Source organism: Aquarana catesbeiana, linkage group LG13 (assembly GCF_042186555.1).
Source record: "Aquarana catesbeiana isolate 2022-GZ linkage group LG13, ASM4218655v1, whole genome shotgun sequence".
Lineage (NCBI taxonomy): Eukaryota > Metazoa > Chordata > Amphibia > Anura > Ranidae > Aquarana > Aquarana catesbeiana.
Genome location: NC_133336.1, coordinates 194,228,797 through 194,256,496, shown reverse-complemented (window position 1 = coordinate 194,256,496; position 27,700 = coordinate 194,228,797). Strand labels below are relative to the sequence as shown.

General features: G+C 41.2%; 1 protein-coding gene across 1 annotated transcript in view; it reads left to right on the top strand.

Annotated features, from left to right (window-relative positions):
* LOC141116645 (uncharacterized) overlaps positions 1-27,700 on the top strand; it is a 133,892-nt gene that overhangs the window by 67,423 nt on the left and 38,769 nt on the right. The window contains exons 6-10 of the mRNA XM_073609037.1: positions 3,705-3,983; positions 7,906-8,073; positions 13,074-13,094; positions 17,190-17,321; positions 21,962-22,228. Of these exons, the coding sequence (XP_073465138.1) occupies positions 3,705-3,983; positions 7,906-8,073; positions 13,074-13,094; positions 17,190-17,321; positions 21,962-22,228 (867 nt within the window). The remainder of the gene's footprint in view (positions 1-3,704; positions 3,984-7,905; positions 8,074-13,073; positions 13,095-17,189; positions 17,322-21,961; positions 22,229-27,700) is intronic.

Below are 27,700 nucleotides of genomic sequence, written 5' to 3'. Positions count from 1 at the left end.
TCCATCAAGGGCATCCCTGCATTCGAGGCAGTGGCAGGACATGGGGCAGTCGCTTCCTCCTGCTCCACTGGCCACCTGGCTCCATGAGTGAGTGTAACCTGGCTTCTGGCACCAACCCGTTCATGGTCCAGCTCTTCCTGTTCCCTCTCAATGGCCTCTTGTAGGATAGCAGCGAATTTCACCGTACCATCAGCCCTCACTCGATCCCTTAAGGCTCTCTTTAATGAAGAGGACCATACACCAGTGAGGAACTGGTCCCGGATAAGCTGATCGGGGATAGGGACCCCAGTTCCGGCGGGGGCCATTTTCTCATCCAACCGGCACCAGATTTCCTGTAAGGCCACTGCAAATTGAGGGATAGTCTCTCGGTTGTGCTGCTCCCGACAATAGAAACTCTTCCCGAGTTCGGCTATGGAGGTACTCTCGCCATACAGGCTTTCTAGGTGGCCCACAATAGTTGTTCTGCTATCCCTTTCCTTCTCAGGCAGAACCATCACAGCCCGGCGGCTTCTACTTCTAGCCCATTAACCGCCAAATCTGCAAAGTGTGCTGTGAGTATTTTGAACAAGCGGACCGAACTGTCCAATCTCTCCACCCAGTCTGTCAGGGGAATATTTGTGCCATTAAATTTTGGAATCAGGGCCAAAGCCGCTCCGTATGGTACCATGATTGACCCTCTAGCCACTCCCCTGCTTGGGGATGATGGTTCAGACATCCTGCCGTCTATGCCAAAATGTAAGCGGGTGTAGGGTGTAGCGGCTTCACAGAGGGAATCACACTTACTTTATAAACCAGGCAACGTTTATTACCTGAGAGACGGTAGTAGAAAGAGTATTTACAGCAGTAATGCCAGTAGTTTCACTCCAAGCATGGAGGCACAGATACACAGCACAGTCACTTCTGATGTAAGCGGTAGTTGTATTCATCGGCACTATAGGCACTTTCCACTGACTGACACAGTATAAACCCAAGCACACAATGCGTATCAGCAGAGGCTGATATTCACACACATTACCCGGTAACAGCAGTATTCCTTCAGCAGATGGATATAGGCATCTGATACACTTGCCCTTCCCTCACAGCGAGGACACCGGATTTTTTATCCGCAATGGGGAGTCTTTCATCCGACCAGGATTGTTGGTACAGAACTCTGGAGGAACCCTGAGCTATCCCTCAAAGGCCGGAACACTCTCCCTATCTTCTCCTAACTCTCCCTGACAAGCGGTATCTCTTTCCCTGTCTTATGCACACATGTGAACTGAACTAAACGTGGCTGGGTTTTCCTATATAAGATATCCACCCAAAAATGGCCAACCACACCTCTCTGGATTTGTTTGTCCTATCAGGACACCAGGCTTCTCCAAAATGGTGCTGGAGACAATATAGAGGCCAAACAGCTCTGAACCTAGTACACATATATACATAGTAAACATATCGAAGAGGCTGGAAGTGAGAATATACACGTGTTAACCCACTACCTCTTGCAGCCAGCTAGGCTACACTGCACCACAGCTGCCTACACGTGGAAGCTGAAAATCCTTGTGGTAGCCACCCCTATTACAGTGATCCCTGCTAACTTCTGTGTCCCATAGCAGCTGCCCTGCTGCATTGTGAGCACAGGAGGTTGTCCACTTAGTACGGGTGCTATTCAGAGAAAATTGCATTTTCTCAATAAATGCAAAGAGTTCCCTGGGAGGAGGTAGTTGGGCAGTGACACTATGATCTTCAGCATATCTAATCAGAGAATGCTGTGCATTCCGTGATAAAATGCATCTGTGCTAAATGGACAACTCCCTGTGTTCACTAAGCAGCAGTGCAACTGCTTGGCACAGAACCCAGAAGTTAGTGGAGATCACTCCAAGCTGAACAAACATAACGATGTAAAAATTGCCATACTTAACCTTCAGCTTAAAGTACATTGTAAGTATGAAAAAATACCTGATGGTTCTGATAGAAATCCAGTTACCTTCCTGTGCATTGAATGGAAATCTCAAACAACTTTCCAAGCTATCTTCTGTGAACTATACCACACCTTCCTTCTATGTGTAGCACCCTCTAGTGTACAGTTTGATTGTGAGGAAAATGTATTCTGACTCACAGTAGTTGAGTGAGTTTGGGTAATTGGACTGAGGTTACTGTAGGTCAGACTGGAGGGCTCTACAGGTTAGGCCTCTGGTACCCCCCCCCGGTTCCGGAAACTACCAGAAGTTTCTGGAGGCTAGTGGGTGGAGGCGAAGAGGTGCTGATCTGCATATTCATGGAAATATGACCAATCCCTAGGCAGGAGGCCTGGCAGGGTTGTTGAGTCAGCCCATAAATATTGTGGAGCCTGGCCAGTGAGTTGAGTTGTTGTTGGATGGAAGATGGAGTGCTAAGGTTGTGTTGTGGAGTCTGTGAGGAGACCCTGGGGCTGGGGGGCTCTGCCTCCAGGTTGGAGCTGTGGTAGCAGAGAAGCTGAAGAGAGGGATCTCCACTACCCATTAGTCTCTTCTAGGAGACACCCTGTCTAGCATGGGAAGTCCTGGACAGCAGGAGGCCTGAACAGCAGTCTTATCCAAAAGCAGCAGGATTCAAGGGACAGTGTGAGTACTTTTACACCCCCAGGGCTTACAAGGGAGAAGACTGCTAGATGCAATGTCCGGCATGCTTTCGCAAAGGACAGTGTCACAGCTAAACCTGACAACGGGTGACAACGCTGCTCCTCCATACATACAGTACATTAAATTAGCATTGTCCCCTTATAAAAACGAAGTGTATTATTGGCAGAATTAGAAGGTGAAAAAAAAAATGATAGAAAAGCTTGAAAAAGAAAAGGAATGCAACTACTACATCTAAGAACTGGTAATCTGCAATATATTATGTTTTGTTTTAGGGTTTATAAAAAGGAAAAGAAGCGACTAGATATCGGACTGTGCAGGCCAGAAAAAGGGAGTTATGATATTGTTAAAGTATACATTTTATTCAATTGAAAGAGTTAAAAAGTAGCAAAAATAAATAAAACCAAATGTGCTAAAGAGTTATACAATGGAGAAAATTAAATTGAGTGCTGAGAGAACAATCCTCGTGTGCCGACGCATTTTGCCAAATTGCTTCATCGGGGAATATGAGAGACACATAGCACACATCTCAACAAATCTTTGTTTTAGGGTTTCGATATGCTGAAGGCCCCTTTCACACGGGCAGCTTCTGTTCTGATCAGCAGGTTATCTGTCCACTGATCCCCTGCTGATCAGAGCAGAGTGTCAGCTTAGTTTACACAGAGTGGAAATGGACAGATCACACTGTGCTTTATGGGTCGCCAGGAGTAACTGTCCGTTTAGACTCAGGCACCTCCGATCTGCTCCACCCAAACAGAAGAGGATGAAGTCCACCTCAATTTTTTCTTAGTGAGCCTGATATAAAACCAATAGTTAGGTGGGTGTCCGACTGACAGGTGGACCTGATAAGATTGCCCGTGTGAAAGAGCCCTTAGCCTTACCATGCCTTAATATTTAACCTCAGCGTGCAATCCCTAGAAAATTGCACCCTATGCCTAATACTAACCTAATAAAACCTCTATTCTAAGCCATAACACTAATTCACTCTTGTTGCTCTGTATAGTCACATCACCCGGGGTTAGAAGTCCCATAGTATGCTGGTATCTCACCTCTTGTATTTGTACTTTGAGCATTTATATTTTTCCTCCGGGATTTCCTTCTCTGCAGAACTTTTTGTAAATCCAACAATCATGGCAATTCGATGTCCAATGACAGAAGGAGATCACATGATCCTGAACTGTTTCATTCTCAGTCCGCACAGACAGAGGGCAGAACTGCAGTTTGCTTTCTACAAAGATGGGGAGAATGTTCAGGAATTCCATTCATCCAATCAATATGGTGTCCAGTCCGCCCAGCTGGAGGATTCTGGGAATTATTCCTGTGATGTGAGATCTTCGAATGGCAAAGTGAGGAAGAGAAGTCACTTCATCTTTATTAAGATAAAAGGTGAATATTATTTATTCCGGGAACAGATCACAAATATACCACCAGCTTTAAGGTTAAAAGCACACCAAGCCATTTTTTGCGATATGGCACTGCGTCTGAAAATTGCGCGGTCGTGCGACGTTGTACCCAAAAAAAATTGACGTCTAATCTCTAGGTTTTTTTTTTTTTTTTTGCGCTATAAACAGAAAAAAGAGCGACAATTTTGAAAAAAAACACAATATTTTGTACTTATTGCTATAATAAATATCCCATTTTTTTTTTTTTTTTTAAAGTAAAGTTTTTTTCTCAGTTTAGGCTGATATGTATTCTTCTACATATTTTTGGTAATAAAAATCGCAATAAGCGTATATTGGTTTGCGTAAAAGTTATAGTGTCTACAAAATAGGGGATAGATTTATGTCATTTTTATTATTATTTTTTTTTATTTACTAATAATGGCGGCGATCTGTGATTTTTATCGGGGCTGCGACATTATGGCGGACAGATTGGACAATTTTGACACTATTTTGGGACTATTGACAACTATACAGCGATCAGTGCTATAAAAATGCACTGATTACTGTGCAAATGTCACTGGCAGGGAAGGGGTTAACACTAGGGAGCGATCAAGGGGTTAACTGTGTTCCCTGACTGTGTGTTCTAACTGTAGGGGGAGGGGACTGACTATAGGAGATGACAGATCATTGTTCCTAGCTATTAGGAACTCACGATCGGTCTCTCCTCTCCTCACAGAACAGGAATTTGCGTGTTTACACACACACGTCCCTGTTCTGCCTCTCGTGCCCGTGATCGCATGTGGCCGGCGGTCAGGAGCATTAGCACTCGCACAGTGCAGCGGGCGCATGCGCGTCTGCTATGCCGCTTAAAAGGGCAAAGAACTCTCTAAAGATCTGAAAAAAAGAATTGTTGCTCTATATAAAGATGGCCTAGGCTATAAGAAGTTTGCTAAGACCCTGAAACTGAGCTTCAACATGGTGGCCAAGACCATACAGAGTTTTAACAGAACAGGTTCCACTCAGAACAGGCCTCGCCATGGTCGACCAAGACGTTGGGTGCACATGCTCAGCGTCATATCCAGAGGTTGTCTTTGAGAAATAGACGTATGAGTGCTGCCAGTATTGCTGCAGAGGTTGAAGGGGTGGGGGGTCAGCCTGTCAGTGCTCAGACCATACTCCACACACTGCATTAAATTGGTCTGCATGGCTGTCATGCCAGAAGGAAGCTTCTTCTAAAGAAGATGCACAAGAAAGCCTGCAAACAGTTTGCTGAAGACAAGCAGACTAAGGACATGGATTACTGGAACCATGTCCTGTGGTCTGATGAGACCAAGATAAACTTATTTGGTTCAGATGGTGTCAAGTGTGTGTAGCAGCAACCTGGTGAGGAGTACAAAGACAAGTGTGTCTTGCCTACAGTCAAGCATGGTGGTGGGAGTGTCATGGTCTGGGGCTGCATGAGTGCCGTCGGGACTGGGGAGCTACAGTTCATTGAGGGAACCATGAATGAGGCTTTTATTTAGTAATATTGCTTGGCATTGTATTTATTTTCTACACAAAAAACTAAAAAAAAACGCAAAAAAAACAATAAAACAAAAAATTCTGATTATTTCTACTTTGACCAGTGGTAGGTTTTTATAAAAGTTTTACTTTAAATAAAAGTTTTGCTGTTATTCAACCATTTCTCCAGTTTATAGTGACACTAAAAAATAGTTTCTGGTACAAAGCACTGCATTCATTTACAAATGAATTTATGCCTTTTTTTTTTAATTTAGCAAATGTTTTTTTTTTTTTTTTTGTTTAATACAATTTTTATTATAATTTTGACAGGGTTACATTCAAATGATAAAGAAATTGTAAAATTAGCATTACAATCGGTAAGGAAAATTAACATGTCTCAATAAATGAGATTGAGAGTAATTGTAAACTGGTCTTCAATATAATAATAAGTAAAGAATCTGTACTGTGTCAAAAAATAAAATAGCAAAGGTAGCAAACACATAGGCAGTATAACAAACCCCAAAAAGCATATTTATGTGAAAGTGTGGTCTTCAGTATACAATATATTCGCATAACAAATATTTTGACATATCAAAGTTTTGCATATAATATTACAGAATATAAAATAGTAAAATAGGCCGAAAAATTAAACACGGTTGAGGTTGAGAGTTGTATAAAAAGAACATCTAAACAAGTATAACCCATGTTAATTTTTAATTTGGAAAGGACATGAAAAGGTGTCTAAAATGAAGTAAATTAAAAAAAAAGTGGAAATTTGGAAGAAACGGAGGGATGGGGAGGGTGGGATGTAATCCATCCATAGCAGTTGGCAATCAAATCCAGTAAAACCTTGGATTGAGAGTAACTTGGTCTGGAGAGTGTTTTGCAAGACAAGGAACATTTTTTCTATAATATATAGAAGGGGCAAAGGGAATGGGATTATTACGGTGCCATGAATGGAATTGGAACACATTTATTATAAAATTATATTTTTATTAGTATATAAATGTAAAAAGTATACACAATTAATACATACACATTCTGAACAGGTGGTTTTAATACAAACAATAATCTTAATATTGACCGACACCAGAGATGATAAAAGGTAGTCGAGTGTCAATTCATCCCAACTAGTTTCGCCAATACATTGGCTTCATCAGGGGAATAAACAGTTAATACAAACGAGTAAAAAAACACATGCCAAGCTCCCGGGACCCAGAATGAGTACATCAAACAAACGGGGACAGTAGTCGAACACAACCCTGTAGTTGGCTACAGGGGGCCCAGAAGGTGCCTAGAAGGACCTGATTGCACATATAAAAAGCATAGGGAAATGCGCTGAGTAGATAAAGATACGGTAATTGAATGGGTAAATCAAGAGATATCCGTAGTGGCCTAGGAAACTAGCAAAAACAAAGGCCAATATTGCTATTAGGTTGCACAGTGCATTTAGGGTCTAGCCGTCAGAAAAACTGAACAAGGGAACCCCTCAAAGTAAGCCAAGTCTCCAGATGGATCCAGGGGATGTTATGTGATGGAACACAGCCGAACCGCAGCGCATACCCAACGGCAAGTGAATATTGGCCTTTGTTTTTGCTAGTTTCCTAGGCCACTACGGATATCTCTTGATTTACCCATTCAATTACCGTATCTTTATCTACTCAGCGCATTTCCCTATGCTTTTTATATGTGCAATCAGGTCCTTCTAGGCACCTTCTGGGCCCCCTGTAGCCAACTACAGAGTTGGGTTCGACTACTGTCCCCGTTTGTTTGATGGTACTCATTCTGGGTCCCGGGAGCTTGGCATGTGTTTTTTTACTCGTTTGTATTAACTGTTTATTCCCCTGATGAAGCCATTGTATTGGTTAAACTAGTTGGGATGAATTGACACTCTCTACCTTTTATCATCTCTGGTGTTGGTCAATATTAAGATTATTGTTTGTATTGAAACCACCTGTTCAGAATGTGTATGTATTAATTGTGTATACTTTTTAAATTTATATACTAATAAAAATATAATTTTATAATAAATGTGTTCCAATTCCATTCATGGCACCGTAATAATCCCATTCCATTTGCCCCTTCTATATAATACTATTCAGGGATGAGGTGCCGTTTCTATTAGGACATACCACCCACCATTTACTATTTTTTTTATAAATTTTGACTTGATAAACGAGCCATGTCTCGATATACAAGTAGCGTCAAATCACATAAAAGAGTGGAGGGGCGCCTCCAAGTGTAGCAATATGGTTACATTTAATGAAGGTACAACATTTAGCAACTCACATGGTTGATGATTAAAACACACACATCTAAGTATGCAGGGATCCGGGGTAAAGCTTTTTTTTTAACGAAGTTAAGCTTTAGAGAGAGAACATCTCTACAACATGTCACTTGCTTATTTCCTGTTTTTTTATTTTTAGTTATGTTGTTAGCTTCTTTAATCTTCTTTGTGGGTGTTAATAATATGAACCCTCCAGGTGTCCCGGAAAACCAAACACTTATTAAAGTCCTCGTTCTTTTTACACTCTTAATACTGAACCACAAAGCTGAAATGACGGTCCGGTCCACAGCTCTGATAGTCTTCATCTGTAAGTATGTGATTTGATTATTGTCAATTTATTAAATTATCTACCAATTTACCTATTTGTTTCCATATCTACCAGATGTTGTTACTTATTCTAGTTACTTAATCAATGAACAGTTAACTAGTATCTATTTTCAAAAGAACTGCAAAAAAGATGAACTTATTACTTGAAAATGCTGCGAGACAACAACAGTTGAGTATTGTCCGTGATACTTTTTTATTTTCACTAAAATACTAATTTTCAGGACAAGCTTTTGGGGTGTGTTCCCTTCAAGGTCCAAGCCGTACTAATACCAGTATGGACCTTGAAGAAGGGGGTGCACCCTAAAAACTTGTCCTCAAAGTTTTGTTTTTTTTTGCTGATAAATCACCTCATACGAGGCAACAAAAACATTTCTAGTAAAAACCAAGACAACATTTTTATTACTTAGAAAAGTGGATAGAAGGTGCCGGAATTCTGAGGATTCTTTGTGTGATTGATTTGTATCCTTGTTATTATTATCACAAAGTGTAGCAGTAAAGTGTAGGTACAGTGGGTATAGAAAATAATCACCCCCCTTTAAAATAATCACCTTTTGTTGCTTTGCAGCCAACAATGAAGACAGACACAATTTTTGTTTCATCCGGCTGTATTTACTCAGTGCAATTTATAACATCCAAGTGAAAGATATAACACCAACATGTCAGATTTAAAAAAAAAAAAAAAATCAAAAACAATTACTGAGTTGGATAAAGGATCACCCCCTATGTCAGTATTTTGTTGGACCACCTTTTGCTTTAATTCCAGCTTTTAGTCTGTTGGGATTTGTCTCTACTAACTTTGCACATCTAGACTTCGCAATATTTGCCCACTCTTCTTTGCAGAACTGCTCATGTTCAGTTACATGTGATGGTGACCTTTTGTGGACTCCAGTCTTCAAGTCATTCCACAGATTTTCAATGGGATTTAAATCTGAGCTCTGACTAGGACATACAAGGACATTCACCTTTTTTCTCCTTCAACCACTGCATAGTCATTGTTGCTGTGTGCTTTGGGTCATTTTCATGTTGGAAGGTAAACCTTTTTCCCATTGATAACTTTCTGGCAGAGGGCAGCAGATTGTTTTCTCAAGAATTTGACGGTATTTTGCCCCATTCATTTTTCCTTCTATCCTGACAAGTGCTCCAGTCCCTGTTGTAGAGAAACACCCTCATAACAGGATATTATAAATGGTGGTATTTGGATGGTGAGCTGTATTGGATTTCTGGCAGACATGGTGTTGAGGCCAAATAATTAAATTTTAGTCTCATCTGACCACACCAACACCCTTTTCCATGTGGCCTCAGAATCTCCAAGATGCATTTTGACAAAGCTCAGTGGTGACTGCATGTGGTCTTTCTTGAGGAGCGGCTTTTTTCTTGTACCTTCCCATATACTGTAAGTAGGGATGAGCTTCGAGTTCGAGTCGAACTCATGTTCGACTCGAACATTGGCTGTTCGCATGTTTGCCGAACAGCGAACAATTTGGGGTGTTCGCGGCAAATTCGAATGCCGCAGAACACCCTTTAAAAGTCTATGGGAGAAATCAAAAGTGCTAATTTTAAAGGCTTATATGCAGGTTATTGTCATAAAAAGTGTTTGGGGACCCGGGTCCTGCCCCAGGGGACATGGATCAATGCAAAAAAAAGTTTTAAAAACGGACGTTTTTTCAGGAGCAGTGATTTTAATAATGCTTAAAATGAAACAATAAAAGTGTAATATCCCTTTAAATTTCGTACCTGGGGGGTGTCTATAGTATGCCTGTAAAGGGGCGCATGTTTCCCGTGTTTAGAACAGTCTGACAGCAAAATGACATTTCGAAGGAAAAAAACCCATTTAAAATTACCCGCGGCTATTGCATTGCCGGCAATACACATAGAAGTTCATTGATAAAAACGGCATAGGAATTCCCCACAGGGAAACCCCGAACCAAAATTAAAAAAAAAAAAAATGACGTGGGAGTCCCCCTAAATTCCATACCAGGCCCTTCAGGTATGGTATGGATATTAAGGGGAACCCCGGCCAAAATTTAAAAAAAAAATGACGTGGGGTTCCCCCTAAATTCCATACCAGACCCTTCAGGTCTGGTATGGATTTTAAGGGAAACCCTGTGCCAAAAAAAAACGGCGTGGGGTCCCCCCAAAAATCCATACCAGACCCTTATCCGAGCACACAACCTGGCAGGCCGCAGGAAAAGAGGGGGGGACAAAAGTGCGGCCCCCCCCTCCTGAACCGTATCAGGCCACATGCCCTCAACAATGGGAGGGTGCTTTGGGGTAGCCCCCCAAAACACCTTGTCCCCATGTTGATGAGGACAAGGGCCTCATCCCCACAACCCTGGCCGGTGGTTGTGGGGGTCTGCGGGCGGGGGGCTTATCGGAATCTGGAAGCCCCCTTTAACAAGGGGACCCCCATATCCCGCCCCCCCGTGTGAAATGGTAAGGGGGTACTTACCCCTACCATTTCACTAAAAAACTGTCAAAAATGTTAAAAATGACAAGAGACAGTTTTTGACAATTCCTTTATTTAAATGCTTCTTCTTTCTGCTATCTTCCTTCATCTTCTTCTTCTTCTGGTTCTTCTGGTTCTTCCTCCGGCGTTCTCGTCCAGCATCTCCTCCGCGGCGTCTTCTATCTTCTTCTCCTTGGGCCGCTCCGCACCCATGGCATGGGGGGAGGCTCCCGCTCTTCTCTTCATCTTCCCGGCAATGCAATAGCCACGGGTAATTTTAAATGGGTTTTTTTCCTTCGAAATGTCATTTTGCTGTCAGACTGTTCTAAACACGGGAAACATGCGCCCCATTACAGGCATACTATAGACACCCCCCAGGTACGAAATTTAAAGGGATATTACACTTTTATTGTTTGACTTTAAGCATTATTAAAATCACTGCTCCTGAAAAAACGTCCGTTTTTAAAACTTTTTTTTGCATTGATCCTTGTCCCCTGGGGCAGGACCCAGGTCCCCAGACACTTTTTATGACAATAACTTGAATATAAGCCTTTAAAATTAGCACTTTTGATTATTCATGTTCGTGTCCCATAGACTTTAACGGTGTTCGCGTGTTAGAGCGAACTTTTTTCCTCTTCGCATGTTCTGGTGCGAACCGAACAGGGGAGTGTTTGGCTCATCCCTAACTGTAAGCCACATTAGTGGAGAATTTGTGGTATTGTTGTCACATGCACACAATGTCATAAATTCCTGCAACTGCTTCAGAGTTGCTGTAGACCTCTTGGTGGCCTCTCTGAACAGTTTCCTCCTGGCTCTTTCATCCAGTTTGGAGCGACGTCCTTATCTAGGGAGGGTCTGTGTTGTACTGCTTCTTAATAATTGACGTCACTGTGCTTCTAGGCATTGATAAAGCCTTTGATTTTTTTTGTATCCATCTCCTGACTTGTGCCTGTTCACAATTTTATCCCGGAGATCCCAGTGACAGTGCCTTGCCACCCATAGTTGATTGTTTGCTTCAGTTGCAGGAATACTCCAGGAAAGCTCTCTTCATGCTGAGCTAATCAAAATGACCACAGCTGATCATAGTTGACCGTCAAATGGCTTTGTGTGCCATTGAGAAGGTGATTGAGTCATTTTTAGGAGGGGGTGATTCTTTTGCCAACTCAGTAATTCTGTTTTTGTTTTTTTTAAATGTTGATGTTATATCTTTTACTTGGATGTTATAAGGTGCACTGAGTAAATACAGCTGGCTAAAACAAAAATGGTGTCTGTTTTCATTTCAGGCTACAAAGCAACAAAATGTGATTACTTTCTATACCCACTGTATAAAGAATCTGAGTGTTGGGTTGGCGGTTTCTTCACACTTTATGGCTTCCACGATGACCTTAGTTTGTGGTAAGGATGAGTGATTAAAGTGATTGTAAAGGTAGATTTTTTTTTTAAACAATATATGTATATATATTATGTTATACTTACCTGCTCTGCAAATTGGTTTTGCACAGAGCCGCCCCGATCCTCCTCTTCTGGGGTCCCCTGCTGGTGCTCCTCCCCTCTTCCGAGTGCCCATAAATAAAGCTGCTTGCTATGGGGGCACTGGTACGGGCTCGATCCCAAGCCAGTCTCTGTGTGTCCATTGACACTCATACAGTATGGCTCAGCCCTGCCCACCCCTTCCTCTAATGCTGTGATTGACAGCAGCAGGAGCCAATGGCTTCCACTGCTGCCTCCTTGACCAATGAAGAGAGAGGTAAGGGAGAGCTGCTGCTCTTGGGCACAGGGCTACATCAAGATCTGGCTCAGGTGAGATTGGGGGGGGGTTTGAACACAGAAGGTTTTTTTACCTTAATGCAGAAATGTATTAAGGATAAAAAACCATCTACCTTTTACAATCACTTTAAGAACTGCAGTACCACACAGCATTATTAAAGTCCAAATACAAGTTTATTCCAATGATGAAATGTTTGTCAAGCCAAAGAGTTTTGGGGGCTGTATACCCTTCATCAGAGCTTGAAAGAATGATACATTGTAACAGTCTATATGCACTAAAATTGGTTTATAGTTGTGTATTGTTAGTTTGATTTTCTACAACAATCTGTTGGTAGCTAATTTAGATAATAAGGTTTGGGGTCTGTATCTCCTCCCCCTTTATCAGGCTATGAAAGAATGCTTAAACCGGCTGCTGAAGGATAGCTGTGCAAATTCACACTAACAATATACAACTATAAACCGATTCTTACCTCCATATACACTATTACAATGTATCATTATTTCAAGCCCTGATGAAGGAGGTGGAGATACAACCCCCAAAGTGTGTTGGTTTTCCAAACATTTTATCATTGGAAAAAATCTTATGTCTGGATCTTTAATATTACCATATGGCACATCAATTCTTATTCATTCAAAATTATTAATACATCTTATATTTATATATATATATATATTGAATTGTTCTTCTCCTAGACACAATATCACATTTTTTGCATAGACTGCAGTTTGTATTTCAGACATTTAACAGTTTTTGTCTTATTTTACAGCCACAATCCTGGGACACACAGGTGAGTCTTTATTTAATATCATTCAATCAATCAATCAAATTGATCAATCAATCACTGTAGTAAAATGATAGAAACTGAGTGCCTGAGCCAGCTGCTCCTGTCCCCTCCACAGCCCAGCACTCCAGTGAGCGAGGAGGAGGCAGAGCAGAGAGCGGGTGACTGACAACAGCTCTCTGCTCATGGAGCTGTGAGAACTGAGAGATCGGCGGTGTTTGATCACTCGGTTCTCAGTGTCGCAGGGGACAGATGCTGTATCCACCTAGGTAAGTATGGTTCTAGAAAAAAAAAACCATACTTCTATTTTATTAAATTAAATCATCATTTGAAAACTGTATTTTGTATTGACTCATGTTATCTTTGTGTAATATTAAAATTTGACTGTAGATATGAATCATTTAAAGTGTTTGTTACCCCAACATTTCATATTCCTGATATGTCCCTGCTGTACCATGTACTTATATGAGAAAGTATCCTACTCTCTTTGTATTGCTTCATGTGTGTGAAATTCCTGGTGTTCCTGCCAATCCCCCTGCTTTCCTATTAATAACTGACCACACTAAGCATGAGAGCACAGCATGGTCAGTTTTCTAGCTATGCTGGGAACTTAGCCTGCTCTCCTCCAATGATCAGACTTATCTTGACATGCACCCCCCCCCCCCCGCACAGCCTTTCACTGGGAAGCTGAGTGTACTGCTGCTTCTCCCCCCCCCCCCCATGCAGCTGAGAACAGAGGGAATGTGATCACTGATAAAAAGGGAAAAAATGTATTTATAATGTTTTTTATATCTATACACAAAAGTTTTTCCTTTATATATTTTAACCGGTTCCCGACCAGCTCACGCAAATATACTGCGGCACAATGGCTCTCCTGGGCAAAACCCCATACGGGTACGGCTTTCCCTTAAGGAGCCACCAAAGGGCATGCACGTACCTGCTGCACGGCGGGGGACCAGATGCGCATGGCCAGCGGGCGCGTTCGCCACCTGCCACACGTGATCGCGTGCACGAGAGCCAACATCCCTGTTCTGTCAGTGGAGACATATTGTTTGTTCCTACTAAGTAGGAACAACGATCTGTCTCCTCCAACAGTCAGTCCTATTCCCACACAGTTAGAAGACACTGAGGGAACACACATTTAACCCCTTGATCGCCCCCTAGTGTTAACCCCTTCCCTGCCAGTGACATTTACACAGTAATCAGTGCATATTTAAAGTAACGATCGCTGTATAAATGTCAAAATTGTCCGATCTGTCCGTCGCATTGTCGCAGTACCGCTAAAAATTTCAGATCGTCGCTATTACTAGTAAAAAATAAATAAATAAATAAAAAAGCCATAAATATCTTTCCCATAGTTTGTAGACGTTATAACTTTTGCGCAAACCAATTAATATATGCTTATTGCAATTTTTTTTTTTTTTAATACCAAAAATATGTAGAAGAATATATATTGGCCTAAACAGATGAAGAAATTCGTTTTTAAAAAAAAATTGGGGGATATTTATTATAGCAAAAAGTAAAAAATATTGTTATTTTTTTTTTTCAAAATTGTCGCTCTTTTTTTGTTTATAGCGCATAAAAACCACAGAGGTGATCAAATACCACTAAAAGAAAGCTCTATTTGTGGGAAAAAAAGGATGAAAATTTATTTTGGGTGCAGCATCGCACGTCCGCGTAATTGTCAGTTAAAACGATGCAGTGCCAAATTGTAAAAAGTGCTCTGGTCAGGAAGGGGATAAAATCTTCCGGGGCTGAAGTGGTTAAACTGAATGGGTTGTTTTACATGGTAATTGTTTACAATCACGTTAAGTGTGAGAAATATGCTAAATAAAAACAGGAAGGGAGCAAATAATTTTCACAGCATTGTATAAGGGAAATATTTTTATATTGATTTTCACTATGATTGTGGGAAAAATTAGCGCTGCCTCTTTATGTATACATACGTTTTACATCAGATATTAGGCTATAAGGTCTTCACCTTTCTCTTCAACTTTTTGGCTGCAAGCATAGTTTTTCATTCGCATTTGATCATGGCGATTGGTCATCACAGCGATCACATGGTACCGAGCTGCTCAGATCACCTCTGTACACCGTGTGTGACTGGAGCTGTCCAAGAACAGCTCAATTTACAGGCATTAATAGGGAAATTTCTGGAGTGATGTTTATAAATAGAGCTACAGAAATAGACGTCCACCACTCAGCTTATTTTTTTTTTTTTTTTTTACAAAATGGCAATAGTAGGTTTGTTTTCCTAAGAAGGCAACCACAGCCTGAGTAGCAGTACCTTTCCCCGGCCAGCAGGCTGCAGAGAAGGACCCTAACTAACTGTGGGAAAAATGTACTTAGCCATACAAGTCCTTGTGAATGTGACATACGATGACAAGCTATTAGGGATGAGCTTCGAGTTCGAGCCGAACAGCAAATTTTATGGGGAATTTGCAGCAAATTTGAGCGCCCCATAATGCACTGCAAGACCGCAGTGCACTGTTGTATAACGATTGGCCAAAGCATACACCTGACCTGCATGCTTTGGCCAATCACAGCACGCTCCTAAGCGAGAGCCATAATTGGCCAAACGCAGGGTGCCTTTGGCCAATCATGGCTCAGGGGGACTAAGTCCACGCCCCACACTATATAAGGCTGTTTACAGAGCGCCCGTATAGTGTGTTATAGTGGACGGAGATAGAGAGATTGCCCTAGATTAGGCAGGCAGGTTAGTTAGTGGCAGTGTATTTGAGATATATATATATATACTCTTTATTCAGCGTAGCCTATATATACAGTGTAAACTCTATATTCAATCAGTACAGGCAGTATATTTGATATATATTTATATATATATATATATATATATATATATATATATATATATATATATATATATATACAGTCTACTAGTGTGTGTGTGTGTATATATATATATATATATATATATATATATATATATATATATATATATATATATATATATATATACACTATGTATTCAGCGTAGCCTATATGTACAGTGCATTCGGTGGTGTACAGTTTCTAATACAGTGCAGGTGGTGTACACAGTATATAATACATTGTAGTGCGGTGTTAAAAAAAAAATACCCACCATTTCCGGAAGGCCTCCAACTATCAGCCTAAACTAAGGAAGAAAATTGTTTTTATATATTTTTGGGGGATATTTATTAAAAAGTAAAAAATACTGCGTTTTTTTCAAAATTGTCGCTATTTTTTTGTTTATAGCGCAAAAAATAAAAACTGCAGAGGTGATCAAATACCACCAAAAGAAAGCTCTATTTGTGAGAAAAAAAGGATGTCAATTTTGTTTGGGTGCAACGTCGCACGACTGCGCAATTGTCAGTTAAAGCGACGCAGTGCCAAATCGCAAAAAGTGCTCTGGTCAGGAAGGGGGTAAAATCTTCCAGGGCTGAAGCGGTTAAAATTACTGTTCCCAAAAATACGGCCATTTTAAAAACTTTTTCTTGCATTGATACATGTCCCCTGGGGCAGGATTTGAGTCCCCAAACACTTTTTAGAGCAATAACTTGCCTATAAGCCTTTAAAATGAACATTTTTCCCATTTTTCACATTTGTGTCCCATAGACTTTAACGGTGTTTGCACAAACTTTTTATCTGTTTGGGGGTGTTCGGCTCATCCCTACTAGCTATGTAGATGAATTAAACACAGTGGTGTAGTGGGTAGAACTTTCACCTAGCAGTAAAGAGGTTTGCTGGTTTGAATCCTAACCATGACACCACCTGTCTGGATGTTTGTATGTTCTCCCTGTGCCTGTGTGGGTTTCTTCCAGTTTCCTCCCACACGCCAAAGACATGCTGGTAGGTTAATTGGATCCTGTCTAAAACTTGGCCCTGTGAGTTGGGGACCTTAGATTGTAAGCTCCTTGAGGGTAGGGACTGATGTGAATGTACAATGTATATGTAAAGCACTGTGTAAGTTGACGGTGCTATATAAGTACATGAAATAATAATAATAAACTGAAGGTTCAGTTGGCTGAGTACCATGTCATGCAACGTTCTAAGAACATTAAATTTTATTGTGTGGAATTACCATGGCAGAAGTTAGAATTCCACTTTAATCCTCTTCAGGATCAGCAGTGACTCCTGTGGTCACCTTCACCCCAAACTGGAGGAAGATCTTCACAGGAGAGTCTATAACAATGACGTGTGATGTGGGGTCCTCTGGAGGAGAAGATCTGACCTACGTCTGGTACAAAGATGGTAACTGGATAAGTGCAGAAAAAATCTATAGCATTAGATCTACAAACACTGAGAATAGTGGGGACTACAGCTGCCAGGCCGGTACAGAAAGAAGTGACACAACCAGACTGGACGTTGTTGTTGGTCAGTTCATTATTTTCATATTTGGAAATTTACCATTTACTATGTTCTTCACACATTCCAGACACAATAAAAGAAACCTATTATCAAGCAGTACCCACATGTTTCTTCTTAGTGTAGCCAGCAGTTGACTTTATTAGGGGCTCTCATGTTGTAGGAATTGTTTTACCTGCCAAAGGATTCATATTTTGTCTATGTAGTGCTCAGATTTGCACAGCTCTGTCACACAGTACAGTCCTGTCTGGCAGGACAGGAGACCTTATTCTTTTCTGCTGCAATTCAGTAACACCTACAGGTCTTGTCCCTTCCCAGTCAATGATTGAGAAGCAGCAGACTGATGAGCTCATCTCTCTGTCACTCTGCTCTCTCCTCCTATTTCGAAAGATCTTTGTTAGAACTGTAGATCTTTGTGCTGCTTCTCCCTCCCTCACTCAGAGCTTAGCTGTACAGGAACCGCAAGAGTCTGATACAAAGTCAAATTCAGATACTTACACTTTTTGCATTAATGTGATTTACACCGATCAGCCATAACTTTATGACAACACTCCTAATACTGTTATTATTATTATACAGGATTTATATAGCGCCAACAGTTTGCACAGAGCTTTACGATGTACAGGGGGGACAGTACAATTACAATACAGTTCAATAGAGAACGGACTGGAGGGCCCTGCTCATAGATCTTACAATCTAAAGAGAGGGGGAGATGGTACAAATGGTAATAGCTGCCAGGGAAGATCTGATGGAGGTGGCGTGGGTACAGTTCTTAGGTGGGTGTGGGGACATACCGGACATACTGGGGTAGGGAGTTCCAGAGGATGAGGGAGGTTCTGGAGAAGTCTTGGAGGTGAGCATGGGAGGAGGTAACAAGGGAGATAGAGAACAGGAGGTCTTAGGAGGAGCGGTGAGGACAATTTGGGCGATATCTGCAGATGAGGTTGATGATGTAGCTGGGGGCGATGTTGTGGATGGCCTTGTATGGTGTACATATGGTGGGGTAGGGGAAGCCAGTGAAAGGATTGGCAGAGAGGAACAGCGATCATGGATCGGTTAGTGAGGTGTATTAGTCTAGCAGCAGCATTCATAATAGACTGAAGGGGGGTGTAGCCTGTGTAAGGGTGGGCCAGTGAGAAGGTAGTTGCAGTAGTCCAGGCAGGAAATGACCAAGGAGTAAATAAGTTGTTTAGTGGTGTCATTAGTCAGGAAGGATTGAATAGGTCCCCCTTTTTGCCCAAAAACATCCCTGACCCATTGAGGCATGGAGTCCACTAGACCTCTGAAGGTACACTGTGGTTTCTGGCACCAAGCCACCAGTAGCAGATCCTGTAAGTTGAGAGGTGGGGCTTTCATGGTTCGGACTTGTTTTTCCAGCACATCCCATGGATTGAGACCTGAAGAGTTTGGAGGCCAAGTCAACATCTTTATCTCATTGTTGTGTCCCTCAAACCATCCTTGAACCATTTTTGCAGTGTGTGTGTGTGGGGGGGGGGGGGGAGGGGATGCATTATCCTGATGAAAGAGGCCACTGCCATCAAGGAATCCTGTTTCCATGAAGTGGTGTACTTGGTCACCCACAATGTTTAGGTAGGTGGTACGTGTCAAAGTAACATTCACAAGAATGGCAGGACCCGAGGTTTCCCAGCAGAACATTTCCCAAAGCCTCATACTGCCTTCACCGGCTTGCCTTCTTACCATAGTGCACCCTGGTACCATCTCTTCCCCAGGTAAGTGACGCACCCAGCCATCCACATGATGTAAAAGACAATGTCTCTCATCAGACCAGGCCACTCTCTTCCATTGGGTCCAGTTTTGATGCTCATGTGCCCATTGTGGGAGCTTTTAGCTGTGAACACGGGTCAGCATGGGCACCCCGACCGGTCTGCCGCCTACACAGCCCCATACACAAAAAACTGCGATTGATAGTTTTACTGCTGTCAAAACATCAACTTCAGGGAAAACATGTTCACTTGCTGCTTAATATATCCCACCCACTTTCAGATGCCATTGTTACAAGATAATCAATGTTATTGGCTGATCGGTGTATTTATATAAGTTATGGCTGATCGGTGTATTTATGAGAAGTAAGCTACATTAATGTATGTCTTTTATATCTGCTTGGAGTTCAGGATTTGAAGATCATGACACCATTTTCAGGACCTGAATTTATTGTTGTACAACACAATGGATACGGTCCTTACAATGGCCCTGTAACTAGGATAAAACATTTGATATAGAAGAACCCTGTAAAGGAAGATGATGAATACTTATTATAGAGATGAGATGATGGTTTGCTCCCTTCGAATGAGTGCCAAAACTTTTGCATGTTCAGCTCCTTGATGGTGGGAACTGAGGATCATACATAGAAGCGGTATTTTGCTTTATGCGGTGCCTGCGGGTCTCCCCGCGATCGTGTCACGGAGCCGTAGAACGGGGAAGTGCCTGTAAACAATGCATTTCCCCATTCTGCCTTGTGACATGACAGAGATCACTACTCTGTGTCATCGGGAGCATTAATCGCTGTCATGTGAGTGGTAGCCCATCCCCCCACAGTTAGAATCACTCCCTAGGACACACTTAACCCCTTTATCGCCCCCTAGTGTTTAACCCCTTCCCTGCCAGTGTCATTTACACAGTAATCAGTGCATTTTTATAGCACTGATCGCTGTATATGTGTCAAAAGTGTCCAATGTGTCAGCCATAATGTCGCAGTCCCGATAAAAATCGCAGATCGCGCCATTACTAATAAAAAAAAAATAATAATAATAAAAATGCCAAAAATCTATCCCTTATTTTGTAGACTCTATGCAATAGAAAAGAACAGAATAGAAAATAAAATAATAGAAAATAAATTAATAGAATAGAACCATTTTCCAAATTTGAATAGAATAAATTCAAATTCAAATAGAATATAAAAGAATACATTAGAATAGAATAGAAGAATAGAATTGACTAGAATAGAAATAAAATAAAATAATAGAATAAACAATAGAATAGAATAAAAAGAAGTCCTCCAGAATTAGAATTTTGAACAGAATACAGTAAATTCGATCAGAATGGAATTCGATGCAAATGTAATTCAAATTGAACCGATTTGAATTTTCCAGATTCGGATTAATTAAGTTTAATTTGACCGAATTATGAAAATTCTAATCGATTTGAATTCAAATAAATGAAACAAATTTAACTAAACTGTAAATAATGAATGGAAGCAAAACTATTTTTTTTGTTCTGCACATGTCTATTATTCTTCTATATATATGACAGCTTCCCATGGTCAGTGGATGATAAGGAAGCAGGGGGTGCTTCTGTGTTCCTAGGAACTGCTGACATCACCGTGTCCAACATGTAATCAAAGAGGCGGGGACAGAGGTGACAACACTGCAGAAATATGGGCACTAGGCATATTTGTACATAACATTGGCAGAATCTGACCAAATATCACCACTACCCCCTCTTCTTCTCTTATATTTCTGGTGACAGCTCGGGGAGGAGTCATTCAACTAGAAGTACTGTCAGGATCTGATGTGTGCACCAGGACGTCAGTGTTTTGTTTTTTTTTGAGGGGGGGGAGGGGCTGCAGCAGGCATCATAATTGATGATGTTTTACAACGAGGGACTTTTTGGGGATTTTTTTTCAGAATTTTTATTTTTTGGGGGTATTTGAGGGTGCTTTTATTCTTTATTTTTAAAGGGGGCTACCACACTCTGATAAGCCCCTCACCCACAGACCCCCACAACCACCGGCCAGGGCATGTGGTAGGAGTGAAGGAGCAGGCTCGTTTAAAAAAAAAAAAAAAAAAAAGAAATGTTTATTTTTGCTTTAAAATAAGAAAATGGGAGGGAAATGTCGGTGAATATGTCAGTGCTTTAAAAAAAAAGTCACTGCTCTTGCCCAAATGTAACTTTTAAAAGTGTTTTTGTATTTGTACATGTTCCCCAGACAGTGCTCACCCCCATGATATTTTCTTACACCCCTTGTCATTTAGAGTAAAAAACTGGCATTTTGTATTCGACAAATTTGACTCCTGTTGATCTCAATGGGGCTCAGCATTCAAATCTTGCTGAACCCTGCAGAACCCTGTAGAACCTTGCTGAATCTTGCTGAATCTTGCTTGAACTGAGCCCAGGGCAGTTCGGTTCATCACTACTTAGCTGTTGTAGAGCAATGGGCACTACTGCTATCAGACACTTCCAGTCATGTTAGGTAGTGCCCCTTACTGCACTCTGGGGCGCCCCCTGCTGGCCAATACAACATGTAGCAAAACCTGGGAGAGAAGATTGGACTCACTGCCTGCCAGACAGATAAGTATTGGACATCTTCTCTTACAGCCTTTTCTCCTAAATTGTTATCCTAATGATGGGATCACTTTAATTCAGAATAATTGATAAATGAAAGATTTATGATAAGTCATGGAGGTTACACACAGGAGACATCTACTATACATCTATACTACAAATGGTTGTGGGAACAATTCTATGTCTGTCCTCCATCTTCTCATGTGATCTTCTCTGTGTTCCAGGCCCGGTGATCCTGCAGGTTCCTCTCCATGTTCATGAAGGAGATGATCTGACTCTGAGATGTCACCATCATTCTGACTACACGGCAAGATATACAATATTCTACAAGGAAGATTCTGTCATTCAAAACTGGAGGGAAACATCTGAATTTCATGTAGGAATTGTAAACATGACGAACATCGGGAGATACAAATGTACAAAGGAAATAACTCCGAATACCTGGAATACTTATGTATTTTTCACAGATGAAGCTTTTATCTCCATACACAGTAAGTCATGGGATCTTTACACCCTTTAGATAGCTAAAAAGAAATATTATACCCTTTTCAAATGCACATTTTAGGCCTGAAGATTAGTTACACTCCCAAACATTATACATTTTCTGAAAGCAGAGACCCTGGAGAATAAAACGGTGGAAATTTCAATTTCATAATTTCACAGTAAAAATATGTTCATTTTAGTGCACACAAACACAATATGTTATCCAATTTTTGGAAACATATAAAAGATGGGGTTATGTCAATCAAATAGATACCAAACATACGAAGCTATGTGCCCACACCTGTGATATGGTGAAAAATGTTGCTACCCAAAATTTTTACAGATCAAGAGTTTAGAATTAACCATGAAGGATGACCCTAGAATCATTGCTGTCAGCACTAGACAAGTGCAGAATGAAAAGAATGGTTTCATTTCGATTTGTTATTTAAATAATTTTGTTTAGTTAAATTCATTTAATGTATTTAATTCTTTTTCGGGTTTCATTTATTTTTGTTTATTCAAATTTGACCGAAACACACAGTATCGAATCGAGATTAAAATTCAAATTTATTGCATTTGAATTTCGCAAGACAGTTCAATTATTTCTATTTTATTCCATTCTATTATGTTCTATTCTATTATTTTTTCTATTATATTCTATTTTCTATTTTATTTTTATTTTATTATTTTCTATTCTATTCTTTTATTTCCTAGTCTATTCATTTTTATTGTATTATTTTCTATTCTGTTTTACTCTATTCTTTTCTTTTCTATTCTATTCTATTCTGGTTTATTCTATTCTATTCTTTTCATAATTCAAATTTCAGAAGACGGCTTTATTCTTTCTATTTTATTTCATTATTTTCTAATTGATTCTATTTTTTTCTATTATATTCCATTCTATTCTATTCTTTTTTATAGTCTATTCTTTTATATTCTATTCTGTGTTACTCTACTCTATTCTTTTCAAAATTCACACGTTGGAAGATAGCTATATTCTAACACTAATACACAGTCATTGAAGGAAATCAGCAATATTCAGCAATATGTTTATATTTTGAATTTGTTTTCAAATTTGATCTGAACTCTGGACAAAATTTTATTTAGTTAATTCAGATTCATTTAAATTCATTACTATTGTAATTCAATAATTTTAATACATCCAAATTTGCAAAAAATGAGTCCAAATTTTGATTAGAAACAAAACTATCCACACATGTCTGGTCAGCACAACTGTCATTTTTTATGCTTTTTTTATGGCCACATCCGACACATGATTATGTTCTTATCCACTTGAAGACCAGGCTTTTTCTGGCACTTTTTGTTTACAAGTTTAAATAAGTATTTTTTTACTAGAGAATTACTTATAACCCCCAAACATTTTATATATATACTGTATATATATATATATAGATATATATATATATATATATATATATATATATATATCTATATATATATATATATATAAATGAACATCAGGTGGGTTACCCTCTTATCTTGATATCCTTGTTCAATCAAGGCACCGTCAAGGTGGACTCCCAAAACTCCACCATAAATGATAGAAAAAACACTTGGAACGATGCTTGATGCCAAAAAGTGTCCTTTTACTGAAAAGAGCACAAATCGCTCTTCGTCAGGCTTTTCAGGCTGTGTGTGATCACTCACACACAGCCTGAAAAGCCTGACGAAGAGCGATTTGTGCTCGGAACTGTACAGTGGCTTGCTTGTATTTTGAAATATTCAATGGATTAACTTTTCAGTAAAAGGACACTTTTTGGCATCAAGCATCGTTCCAAGTGTTTTTTCTATATATATATATATATATATATATATATATATATATATATATATATATATATATATATATTTATTTATTTAGCAGAGACCCTAGGGAATAAAATGGAGATTGTTGCAATTTTTTATGCCACACGGTATTTGTGCAGCGTTTTTTTTTTTTCAAATGCAATTTGTTTGGAAAAAATACACTTTAACCACTTGCCGACCACCTCACGACGATATACGTCGGCAGAATGGCACGGGCAGGCAGAAACACGTACCTGTGCCCGAGGCGGTCGGCTTCTGTCTGGCAGCGATCAGACGTGAGGGGGAGGCCATCCATTCGTGGCCCCCCCCTCGCGATCGCTCCCAGCCAATGAGAATCTTCCTCTGCCTCTGTAATGTAAACAGAGGCAGAGGAAGTGATGTCATCTCTCCTCGAGCCGGTCTTTTTCGTTCCGGCGCCAAGGAGAGAAGACATCAAGTAAGTGCACCAAACACTACACTTCCAGTAGAACACGCCAGGCACCCTTTTCACCCCCCAGTCACCCCCTGATCACCTCCAGATCACCCCCCTGTACCCCCTGTCACAGTGACACCAATAGCAGGTTTTTTTTTTTGCATTGGTGTCAGTTTGTGTCAGTTATAAGTGTTAGGGCAGTTAGGGTTAGCCCCCTTTAGGTCTGGGGTACCCCCCTTTAGGTCTAGGGTACCCCCCTAACCCGCCCTAATAAAGGTTAACCCCTTGATCACCCCCTGTCGCCAATGTCACTAAGCGATCGTTTTTCTGATCGCTGTATTAGTGACACAGGTCACGCTAGTTAAGGAGGTAAGTATATAGGTTCGCCGTCAGCGTTTTATAGCGACAGGGACCCCCATATACTACCTGCTAAAGGTTTTAACCCCCTGATTGCCCCCTAGTTAACCCTTTCACCAGTGATCACCGTATAACCGTTACGGGTGACGCTGGTTAGTTAGTTTGTTTTTTATAGTTTATTATAGTTTATTATAGTTTCAGGGCACCCGCCGTTTATTACCTTATAAAGGTTTAACCCCCTAATTGCCCGGCGGTGATATAAGTTACGTTTTTAGGGTCAGATAAGGTCTGCGTCGCCCCAGGCAGCGTCATGTTAGCGCCAGTACCGCTAACACACACGCACGCAGCATACACCTCCCTTAGTGCTATAGTATCTGAACGGATCAATATCTGATCAGATCTATACTAGTGTCCCCAGCAGTTTAGGGTTCCCATAAACACAGTGTTAGCGGGATCAGCCCAGATACCTGCTAACACCTGCGTTTTGGCCCTCGGCCCAGCCCTTCCCAGCCCACCCAAGTGCAGTATCGATCGATCACTGACACTTACAAAACACTAAGCACACATAACTGCAGCGTTCGCAGAGTCAGGCCTGATCCCTGCGATCGTTAACAGTTTTTTGGTAGCGTTTTAAATCAGTCGCTAACAGTCAGGAGCTTTTTTGCCTGTGAGTCTCACTAGTGTACCCCTAAGTTTAGAGCCCAAAATGGCAAATCGAAGGTACACTAGTGAAGAGGCCTACACGTTTCTGAGCATGACAGATAGTGAAGAGGAAGTCACTCATCTGTCAGATTCAGGCTCAGAATACGATCCTGTAGAGGACAGCGGCTCCATGACAGATAGCTCTGACGACGGAGTTGTGGTCCCTGCCAAGGTCAGGCGTACCAGACCCCAATCTTCTTCTGCTGTTCTTGAAGTGCAAGAACCACAAGTCCCTCGTATGGAGCAGGGCAGTACTAGCGCCGCTATTCCTTCTGGTGAACTGGCAAGCACCAGCGGCCTAGTACACCCTGGTCGTACATCCAGCACTGCAGTAACACTTGGTGATGTGGTGAGTCCCATAAGTGCAGTTCAAGCTGGTGAGGTGGCAAGCACAAGTAGTGTCCCGCTGCCACAAAGAAGATGAACACAGGCCTGTCGTGCCCATAGTGCCCTTCCTGCTGCATTCGCCAATCCGAATTGGGAACCCACCACTTCTGCAGCACCTGTACTTCCCCCATTCACTGGCCTACCCGGAATTCAGTTGATTTTACGCCACTGGATTTTTATTCGCTGTTTTTCACCGAAGATCTCTATAGATCTATTGTCGACCAAAGCAATTTATATGTTGGTCAACACATCGCTACTATTCCCCAGTCCTCCCTTGCCAGAGATTGGAGACCACTTACGGTCCCCGAATTTAAGATCTTTCTGGGCCTTTCCCTCAACATGGGCATAACTAAAAAGAGTGAGTTGCGGTCATATTGGTCCACTGACCCAATTCACTATATGCCCTTGTTCTCTGTCTCCATGACCAGGGCATGATGCGAGCAGATTTTGCGGTTCATACACTTCAACAACAATGAACTCTGTTGTCCTCGTGGAGACCCTGGATACGATTGGCTCTACAAAATTCGGCCCCTCGTAAACCACTTCAACCAGCGTTTTGCAGACTTGTTTACTCCCCATCAAGTTGTCTGCGTTGATGAGTCCCTGATTACATTTTCTGGCCGCTTGTCATTCAAACAGTACCTTCCCAGCAAGCGTGCCAGATACGGGGTCAAGATGTATAAGCTCTGTGACAGGGCCACAGGCTATACATGTAGTTTTATGGTTTACGAGGGCAAAGATAGTCACGTAGAGCCGACAAACTGCCTTGACTACATAGGAAGCGCTGGCAAGATAGTGTGGGACTTGGTGTCACCCTTTTTCCGGAAAGGGGTACCACTTGTACGTGGACAATTATTACACGAGCGTGCCACTTTTTAGTCACCTTTTTGATCAACAGATTGGAGCATGTGGCACCGTGCGACCTAATCGCCGGGGCTTTCCCCAGCGGCTTGTAGATTTCCGTCTTAGGCTGGGGAAGAGAGCCTACTTGCAGTGTAATAACTTGCTCGTTATGAAGTGGAGGGATAATAAGAATGTTTTCGTTCTTACCTCCCTTCATGCAGACACGACGGTCCAAATTACTACGGCGACTGATGTGGTGGAGAAACCCCTCTGTGTCCACGAATATAATCAAAATATGGGAGGGGTGGACCTCAACGACCAGTTGTTGGCGCCGTACCTAGTTGCCTGTAAGGCCAGACGCTAGTACAAAAAAGTGTCTGTTTATTTATTTCAATTGGCTTTGCTGAACGCTCATGTGCTATACAGAGCTTCAGGATGGACTGGATCCTTCCTTAAATTCCAGGAAGAGATCATCAGAGCCCTTCTGTTTCCAGACGATGCCCCACCTCACCTTCCCCAACCAAATGCAGTAAGCCGGCTGCATGAGAGGCATTTTCTTTATGTCCTCCCGAGTACCCCTACCCAACGAGCCCCCCAAAGAAGAGGTCGTGTCTGCAGCAAGCGCGGATATAGGCGTGACACCCGGTATTATTGTCCCTCCTATCCTGACAATCCTGGTCTATGCATTGGTGAATGTTTTGAACGCTACCATACACTAGTTGAGTTTTAGCGTAGGGTACAGCATTGCACAGACTAGGACACACTTTCACAGGGTCTCCCAAGATGCCAAACCTGGTACCGGTTACAAAAGTTAAGGTTACTAAAAAAAGTGTAAAATAAATAAATAAAAAAAATAAAAACACAAAAAAAAATAAAATAAAAAAAACAAAAATAGTTGTCGTTTTATTGTTCTCTCTCTCTCTATTCTCTCTCTATTGTTCTGCTCTTTTTT